The sequence below is a fragment of the Leucoraja erinacea genome, chromosome 34, assembly GCF_028641065.1.
Source record: "Leucoraja erinacea ecotype New England chromosome 34, Leri_hhj_1, whole genome shotgun sequence".
NCBI lineage: Eukaryota > Metazoa > Chordata > Chondrichthyes > Rajiformes > Rajidae > Leucoraja > Leucoraja erinaceus.
The window spans coordinates 17892942-17902941 of record NC_073410.1 but is presented as its reverse complement, the minus strand read 5'-3'; the positions used below and the strand labels follow the sequence as shown (position 1 = coordinate 17902941).

The 10000-nt window shown below is 47.2% G+C and overlaps 1 protein-coding gene across 1 annotated transcript in view; it reads right to left on the bottom strand.

Annotated features, from left to right (window-relative positions):
- LOC129712847 (uncharacterized) overlaps positions 1–10000 on the bottom strand; it is a 61477-nt gene that overhangs the window by 20538 nt on the left and 30939 nt on the right. Inside the window, exons 3-4 of the mRNA XM_055661566.1 lie at positions 9873–9988; positions 7127–7286 (exon numbers count right to left, since the gene is read on the bottom strand). Of these exons, the coding sequence (XP_055517541.1) occupies positions 7127–7286; positions 9873–9988 (276 nt within the window). The remainder of the gene's footprint in view (positions 1–7126; positions 7287–9872; positions 9989–10000) is intronic.

Here is a 10000-nt window from a genome sequence, read left to right as displayed (position 1 = left end):
TTACCAGAGCCCTATACAGCGGCAGAAGAACCTTTCTACTCCTATAGTGAAATCCTTTTGTTATGAAGGCCAACATTACAGCATCTTTCTTCACCGCCTGCTGTAGCTGCACGCTAGCATTCAGTGACCAGTGTAAAAGGAAACATAGGTCTCGCTGTACCTCCCCCTTGCCTAACCTAACCCCATTGCGATTGTAATCTGCACCCTTGTTTTTGCCACCAAAGTGGATAACCTCACTTTTCTCTATATTATATTGCATCGGCCACGCATCTGCCCAATCACACAACCTGTCCAGGTCACCCTGCAACCTCTTAACATCCTCTTCACAGTTCACACTGCCACCCAGCTTTGTGCCATCCACAAACTTGCTAGTATTTCTCCTAATTCCATCTTCCACATCACTAATATATATCGTAAACAGTTGCGGCCACAACACCGATCCACTACACTCGCCACTGCCTGCTATTCTGAAAAGTACCCGTTCACTCCTACTCTTTGCTTCCCGTCTGCCTACCAATTTTATATCCACGTCAACACCCTACCCCCAATACCATGTGCTCTAATGTTAGTTTAATTAAAGTTAACTTTGGGGAAAGACAAAGATTAAAGTTTACTTAGACGTTGATTATTTAAAGCTTATTTCAACTCCACATGTAACCATTGTGCCATGAAGATATTTTAAGCCTACTGTTGGCGTGTTGAAGCAGCTTGGACTTGCTCACCCTGCTTTCTGGTGTACTTCGCTGCTCGTGTCCAGGCAGAGCAGATCAGTTTAACCTTACATCATGTTAACACAGACATTGCAGGCCGAATAGCCTATTCCTATACTATGTTATGTGTCTTTGTTATAGCTACCCTGGCGGGAAAAGGTTCTGATTACTTACCCAATCTAAGCCTCTTGTCATTTTGCCTACTTCAATTAGGTCTCCCCTCAACTTAAAACATTCCAGAGAAAACAACCCAAGTCTGCCCAAACTCACCCTGTAGCCAATGCCTTCTATTCCAGGCAGAATTCTGCCAAACCCTCCTCTGTACCCTGTCCAAAGCCTCCACATCGTTCCTGTAACGAGTCCAACCAGAACTGCACGCGATACTCTAAATGTGGTCAGACCAAACTGTAATGAAGCTGCATTGCGACTTATCGACACTTGTACACAAAACCCCCGACAGACGAAGGCAATCATACCACCCAATGGACTGCAATAAATATTATTCCCTTTATCATGTATCTGTAAACGGTGGCTCAATTGCAATCTTCCATAGTATTTCCCCTGCTCCCTGGTTAACACGCAATTAAAAAGCTTCTCACTGCACCTCGTTCAACTTGACAATAATCGAAACTAAACTAAACTTGTGTTAGTGGTTTCAGGGAGTTGTGGACTTGGACTAAACGATCCCTCTGTACATTAATGCTGTTAAAGGTCTTCCCATTAACTACAGAATTTCACCTTACATTTGACCTCCCAAATAGCAACAACTCGCACAACCTAGAGTCCTAGAGCCACAGTTTCTTACAGCCTGTAAACAGGCCCGTTGGCACAACTTGCCCACATCGGCCAATATGTTCCATTTACATTAGTCCCACCTCCTTGTGTTTGGCCCATATCCCTCTAAACCTGTCCTACCCATGTACCTGTCTAAATTATTCTTAAACATTCTGATAATACTTGTCTCAACTACCGTCTCGGGCAGCTTGTTCCATACACCGACCATTGTATTAAAAATAACCCCTCAGCTTTCTTTTAAATCCTTCCCCACTCACCATAAATCTGTGTCCTCTGCTTGTTGATTCCCCTACTCTGGGCAAGTGACTGTGTGTCTATCCGATCTGTTATTATCATGAGTTTGTACACGTCTATCAGATCAACTCTCATCCTCCTGCTAGAAATAGAGCCCTAGCCTGCTCATCCGCTCCCTATAGCTCAGATTCTCGAGTCCTGGCAACATCTTTGTAATTCTTCTCTGCAACCTTTGCAGGTTGCCACCTTTCCTATAACACGATGCCCAAATCGTCACCAACGTCTTATGCAACTGCATCATGACCTCCTAACTTCTATACTCGGTAGTCTGACTGATGAAGGCCAATGTGATAAAACCCTTTTTGACCACCCTATCTACCTGTGATGCTACTTTCAATGAACTATGCACTTGTACTTCTAGATCCTTCTGCTCTACTACACTCCCAGAGCCTACAATTAACTGAGGTTCGGCAAATGTTAGTGCACCTAAAATGCAACACCCAACGTCTCTGTATTAAATTGCTTGGAATATTCTCCATCTTCGATTTCTCTGCCCATTCCTGTAGCTCATCACTATCCTACTGTATACTTTGACAGACTTGCTCACAGCCCGTGACCCCAGAAATGTTGATACTGCTCTATCTTTTTTCATTGCCATAGTCATGCAACTGTGAACTAGTACTCCAAGAACCCTCTGTACATTGATGCTGTTCAGACTTGTCAGTAACTGTAGACTTTCCCCCTCTACATTTATCAGCAACATAAGCAAAAATTCTATAGATCTCATCTCTCTCTCTCTCTCTCTCTCTCTCCTCCTCTCTCTCTCTCTCTCTCTCTCTCTATCTCTCTCTCTCTCTCTCTCTCTCTCGCTCTCTCTCTCTCTCTCTCTCTCTCTCTCTCTCTCTCTCTCTCTCTCTCTCTCTCTTCTCTCTCTCTCTCTCTCGCTCTCTCTCTCTCTCTCTCTCTCTCTCTCTCTCTCTCTCTCTCTCTCTCACTCTCTCTCTCTCTCTCTCTCTATTTCTCTCCTACAATCAACCCCGTTGGAAACACACGCACTATCTTTAAGCGGACGTTCGTGATGTTTAGCTTGTCACTCACTTTATTCTGTATATGTATACTGTGTATGGCTCAATTGTAATCATGTATAGTATTTCCGCAGACTGATTAGCACACACAAACACGCAACAAAAGTTACCTCGGCACACCTGGCAAACAATAAACTGAAGTTAAAAACTAAAACTAAAACTATCTTGCCATGTGAAGTGAAGATGGAGTCGAAGGAAGGGAGGTTGGTTTGTGTGATGGTCTGGGGTGCACCCACAACTCTGCGATTTCTAGCGGTCTTGGATGGAGCTGTTCCCAAACTAGATCCATCCGACATAATGCTTTCCACAGCAGCTTTCTGCCTGTTCAATATACCTCAAATAATATAATCCATTATGTCAAATCCTAAAACCCTCAACCCCACAACCCCTGTGGTGGCGGACTGATGTTAAACTTAACGATACACCTACAATTACTGACTTACCGACAATCACTAACTTCGTCCCTTTGCCAAAGGTATAGTCGTAGTTACTTGAGCACAGTGCTTTAGGGTTGTGTTGAAACTCATCACCCTCTCTGTGAAAACCTTTCCCTTGGGTTCAACTATATATCTTTCCACCTTTACGCCTAAAGCTTTAGACTCTTGACTTTAGAAATCCAATGCTGAAACAGTCCACCGAGTCCGCGCTGACCAGCGACCAGCCGCACACTAGCACTATCCTAAACATTAGGGGCAATTTTACAACTTACCGACGCAAATTAACCATATAACCATATAGCAATTACATCACGGAAACAGGCCATCTCGGCCCTACAAGTCCGTGCCGAACACTTATTTTCCCCTAGTCCCATCTACCTGCACTCAGACCATAACCCTCCATTCCTTTCCCATCCATATACCTATCCAATTTAATTTCAAATGATAAAATCGAACTTGCCTCCACCACTTCCACTGGAAGCTCATTCCACACAGCTACTGAGTAAAGATGTTCCCCCTCATGTTACCCCTAAACTTATGTCCCTTAATTCTGAATTAATGTCCTCGTGTTTGAATCTCCCCTACTCTCAATGGGAAAAGCTTATCCACGTCAACTTTGTCTATCCCTCTCATCATTTTAAAGACCTCTATCGAGTCACCCGTTAACGTTCTGCGCTCCAAAGAATAAATACCTAACTTATTCAACCTTTCTCTGTACCTTTGTTGCTGAAACTCAGGCAACATTCTAGTAAATCTCCTCAACCTGCAAACCTGGATAGACACAAAGTGCTGGAGTAACTCAGTGGTCAGGCAGCATCTCTGGGGGAAAACGGAGGGGTGACGTTTCGGGTCGCGGCCCATCTTCAGGCCGTTTGTACAACTTACAAACCCGTACGTCTTTGAAGTCTGGGAGGAAACGCACACGGTCACAGGGAGAACGTACAAACTACGCACAGGCAGCACCCATAGGTAAGGTCGAACCCAGGTCTCTGGCGCTGTAAAGCAGCAACTCTACCACTGTGCCATCTCTACCTATGCTCTCTAGTTCTTGATTCTCCGCACTATGGGAATTGATTGGGTGTCTTTCCCAAAGAGGGCTGAGATTTAAGGCGAAAGAAGGAATGCTTTGATAGGAACCTGAGGGGGAACGTTTTCATTGAGGGAGGTGGGTATATGGAACGAGCTGCTGAGGAGATAGTTAAGGCAAGTACCATAACATTTAAAAGGCACGTGCACCCTTCCGAGTTTAACGACAACCTTCAGCAGGGTGACCACAACTGAACACGGTGCAGCCTCGCCAATGTATTGACCGTTTTAGACCTACCAGAGCATAGAACCAGCCACTTTCCTCTACTAACACTCTCCACTGCCTCACTCTTAACAACTTTTCCTTCGATTCTTCCTACTGCCTGCAAATCAAAGGTGTAGCCATGGGCACCCGTATGGACTCCAGCTATGCCTGCCTATTTGTAGGGTATGGTGAACAACCCTCTGTTCTAGGTTTACACTGTTCTGGGCCAAATGGAAATTGGAAGTGCAGCACCTCATATTTCGCATGGGCAGCTTACCACCCAGCAGTATGAATATTGATGTATCTAACTTTAACTAACACTTGCGATCCCTCTCTCTGTTCCTCCGTCACCCAAGTGGTTGCACTAACTTCAGTATTGTCTTGTTGAGTCTCATTGTCTGTAACTTTTTTTCACCTAGACCACAGCTAACAATGGCCTGTTTCCTTTATCATCGTTAGATTTTTGCATATATTTCATTCATTTGTTCTACTGTATATCTCTTTATATTACTGCCTATACCTCTTGGTTCCCTTCCCATGATTCTCAGTCTGAAGAAGTGTCACGACCCGAAACATCACCTATTCCTTTCCTCCCGAGTTCTTGCCTGACCCTTGCAGTTACTCCAGATGTTTGTGGCTGTTTACCAGACTGTTTGGTGATTATGGATCAACTGAATCCGCCTCACGGTTGACAGTTTTGCCACATAATATTATCGTGTAATCGTGGTCAGACAAATAAACCCCATAGATAGAGACCCATCTCTGTACCTCCCTGAAAGAAATAGATCGACAGGGAGGGATAGAGAGGGTGCGAGACAGACAGACATGCCAAGGGGGGGGGGGGGGGGGGGGGGGGGGGGGGAGGGAGGAGAGAGGGGAGAAGAGGGAGACGAGGAGAGAGAGAGAGAGAGAGAGCGAAGAGAGGAGGAGAGACGAGAGAAGAGAGAGAGAGATGAGAGAGAGAGAGAGAGAGAGTAGAGAGGAGAGCAGACGAGACAGCACAGACAGACAGACCGACAGAAGAAAAGACAGACAGACAGACAGACAGACAGGACAGACAGACAGGACAGACAGACAGACAGACAGGACAGACAGACAGACAGAGACAGACAGACAGACAGACAGACAGACAGACAGACACAGACAGACATACAGACAGACAGACAGACAGACAGACAGACAGACAGACAGACAGAGAGACAGACAGACAGACAGGACAGACAGACAGGACAGACAGACAGACAGACAGACAGACAGGACAGACAGACAGACAGACAGACAGACGACACGCACGGACAGACACACAGACAGAGACAGAGACAGATGCAGACGGTAGGGAACTGGGACATCTGCACAACCAGACACATTGATAGCCATGAGTTAACATAGGGGGAGCATCCAGTTCACTGTCTGTGCTTCATGTTTGCTGCCAGTCCACAGGAAACCGTACATGGGAGGGAGGGGAGGGAGGGAGCGGGTGAGGGAGGGAGGGAGGGAAGGACGGGGAGGGAAGGGACGAAGGGAGGGAGAGTTGGAGGAGGGGGTGGGTGTAAAGGGGAGCAAAGCGAGGCAAGAATGTTCCGCCGATCTCATCAGCCTGTAGGAAGTTGGACAGCAGATCCCCACTACTCCAATCTCTGTCCCATCCCCGGCAATAAACTGCTCTCACCCCCCCCCCCCCCCACGTCTTCCCATCCCCTCTCCACCCGACTCTCGTCCCCTCGCTCTTACTCTCCTCCCCCTCTCTCTATTCATCATGGCCAGTTTTCCCCCATCCCCTCTCTCTATACCCAGTGTTCTCTCTCCCTCTCTCTCTCTTCCCTCCTTTCTACGCTCTCTCTCCTCCTGTCACCTCCCCAACCCCCATGTTCTCTCCCTCTCTCCTTCTCCTATCTCTCCCTCCCAATCCCCCACTCTCTCTACACCCCACCACCTTAGACCAACGTTCCCGTTTCCATGCCCTATCGTTTTTAGACATTCACAATAGTTCTCTCAGCCTCCTCCCTGCTTGTGGCAAACCCAGCGCAAATATTTCCACCCTCAGTTATTTGGCTCACAATACCCCCCCCCCCCTCCCCACATTACCTTCCCTCTTTCTCCCTTGCAGTCTCCCCTCCTCTCTCCCTCCCCCCGCTTTCTCCCCCTTCCTCCCTCCCTCCCTTCTTCCCTCTCTCCATCTCCCACTCTCTCCGTGTTGCTCTCCTTTTCCTTTTCTCTCTCCTCTTTCCCTCCCCTTCTCCCTGTTCTATCTCCCCTTCTCACTTTCTTGCTTCCTCTCCCTCTCCTGCTATATTTCATTCTCTCTCTCCACACTTTCACCCTCTCTGACCCATTATCACTCCCCGTCTCCCTCCCCTCTCTCTCCGTTCTCCCTCCCTCTCTGCACTCCCTCTACATCCCTTCTCTCCCCCTCTCGCTCTATATCTCTCCCTCTCCCACCGGCTCCCTCCCTCTCTCTTTCTCCCACTCTCTCACCCTCCCTTTTTAGTCCCCTTCTTTTTATCCCTCTATCCCCCACCTCCCCCTCCACCGTCGAGCCCGCTCTTCCTATTCACGGACGCTGTTTCCACTCACCGAGAACAACTAATTTTGTTCCACTTCCAAAATAGGCTTCCTGTTGGTTCACAGCGATCAGAGACCGTTCAAAAACTAGTCTGGTCTCTGTACGTAAAGAATCGCAACTGAGAGGCGGGGATCGTATCAACCTCTCCCACCCCTCCCCTCCACCAAACACCTGTCGAGGGACTGCATAATTCGGCCGAACGCTGTCCAACGGGGGGAGGGGGGAGCAGGATAGGGAATGTGCTTCCAATGTGAATTTGGAAATTGTTTGTTTCCTTTCGTTTAGTTTATTATTGCCATGTGAGCAGAGGTACAGCGAAAAACTGTTGTGCGGCCAGCTCTGCAGTCAGACAAAAGACTATACACGATTACAATCATAGTCAACCGTTGTAAAAACAGGCCCTTCGTTCCAACATATCTCATCTGCCTGTATTTGGCTCATATCCCTATAAACCATGATATGCCCACCGCCCTTTTTTTGTGAAAATGTTGCACCTCTGGTTTCTATTACATTTTCCTTTTCTTACCATACATCTACTTTGGGGGTAATGGACAGTGCTTTCACCCTATCTATTCCCCGCATGATCTTATACAACTCTATGAGGTCAACCATCATCCTCCTACACTCTAAGGTATAAAGTTCAGCCTTCCCAATCTCTCCCTGTAGGTTGGGCACTCGAGTCCTGGTAAACATTCTCGTTAATCTCCTCTGCACCTTTTTTCCAGAGTAATCAAGCCGACAGATACAGGATGAGAGGAGTAACTTGTGGTGCAAATGTCCAACAAACCCGATTAAAGTTTGTCGAAGTGTCTGCAATAAGATAGATAGGAGGTCAGGACTGCCCTTTAGTTGGCGAGCGGTCGGTTCAATTGCCCGATAAAAGCTGGGAAGGAACTATCCCTGAATCTGGGAAAGGTCCTCGGGTCCCAGTGCCCCCTGTTCTTTGCCCTGCGTGGTGGGAGGTTTTTGTACGGGTTCTAAGCCAGTTTATAACACAGTGCCCCCGCTGTTCCCACGGTGATAGATCATCATACAATTAAATAACCGTGACATCACCCACAGAACCCCGCCCATTGGACGACGCAACCAACGGAGGAGATTCTGAAGGTGTGTGGTTATTTGGAATTCATCTACGGCACTTTACTCTTTGCTCCACAGCACTCACTGTCTACCCTTGACCCAACATTAAGGGAACTATGGACACGCGCTCCTGGATCCAGATACTCTAAAACACTCCCTGTCTACTCCAGATACCACTTATATTTAAACATGTGCCTGCATTTCTAGATACCTCTACTTTACAACACCCCCTATCTACCTGTGACAAGACTTTCAAGGGTCGTTATACCAGTGCGCCTAGATTCCTCTGTTCTACAACACTCCATGGAACCCTACCATTCACTGTATAGCTCCTGCCATGGTTTGAATTCCTAAAATGCAACACATCACACTTCTCTGCATTGAACTCCATCAACCATTCCTCAGCCCTCCTCCCCAATCGATTATGATTCTGCTGCTATTTCTGACAAGCAGCTTCGCTGTATTCGCCCGACACAACTACAATGCCATACCCCGTAAAATACATTGTTGAGCACCATACAAACACGCCCTGGGCATTGCTCTCAACCTCGTGAATTTTCCCTCATAATCGTGGCGGGCTAACTTCGAAGGGACGATAAGACCTATCTCCTGCGCATATTGTCTTTGCCTAGCTGTCTAATTCCCAGTTATCGTTAGAGGCAACCTAACAACATAAACCAGATCACCGTAATAATGCTGCGCTCCAAAGGATAAGTCTTGACATTCCGAGCATCCTATGTAGGCCCAAGGGCCCATCGAGTCATGGAAACTTCTCGCTACAATATTGATCTCGCACGCAGGGTGACCAAAACAATACTTGTAAAATGCAATATCAACACCATGTGCACAAACTAGGGAGTCATAGGTTGTACAGCACTGTAGCTCAATTTGCTCATGCCAACACATTGCCCCATTAAGTGTGTTTCTCGGGGGATACGTGGTTCATTCCACCCACCTCCAACAGACATACAGGGTGGTAGGTTATGTTAGAATCGTTCAAGATAGTTGCAAAGGGTGTTCATTGTGTGAGGATATTGCTGGGGACGGGCATGATCCGTCACCGTGTCGACACGGGGGACGACGAGGGCGTTTCCCAGATATATGCATAAAGTAAATAACAACGAACACGTTCCTATCCTGCACACTCTGTAGCTCATTATCCTCGCTTCGTGGCAAGTTCAATGTCCTCGTAATTTCGTCTGTACTTTCCAGACGTAAAAAATCCGTCCCACAGAAAACTGCACCCAATATCACAACATCTATCCATCTATGGGACATGTAGCGGGAAAAAGTGCCTTTGGCGCACCATGCGAGGCCCAAACCAACAAATGCATCCCATCTTACCAATATGTCCCACCTCACAGCGTTGGACACAGTCACTATATACTTCACCTATCCAATATAATGTCCAAGATCTGTTAATGTGCAGGATTGTACCTGCCTCACCCCAATCCTACAGCAAGCTCCGTTCCGTACGCCACTCAATACTGTATGAAAAAGTTGCCCCGACCAGGTTCCAGTTAAACCGTCCTATCATTTAAAAACCTATGTCCTCGCGTTCTCTAATCTATCAGTCTTAAGTGGAAAGAAGTGCATTGCATGTCTATAACCTATATATTATCTATCCCCCAGGATCTGGCACGCAAGGAAGAAAGTCATGGGCGGCGTAACCTCTACCTGTAACTCCGGCCTCTCGTGTCCTGGCAAACTCTCGAATCTTCTATGCGCCACCGGACCCTGCGAATCCAGGAATCGTTCTGCGTAAATCCTCTGGACCCGAGAGCAGCGATCAACTTCATAAGACA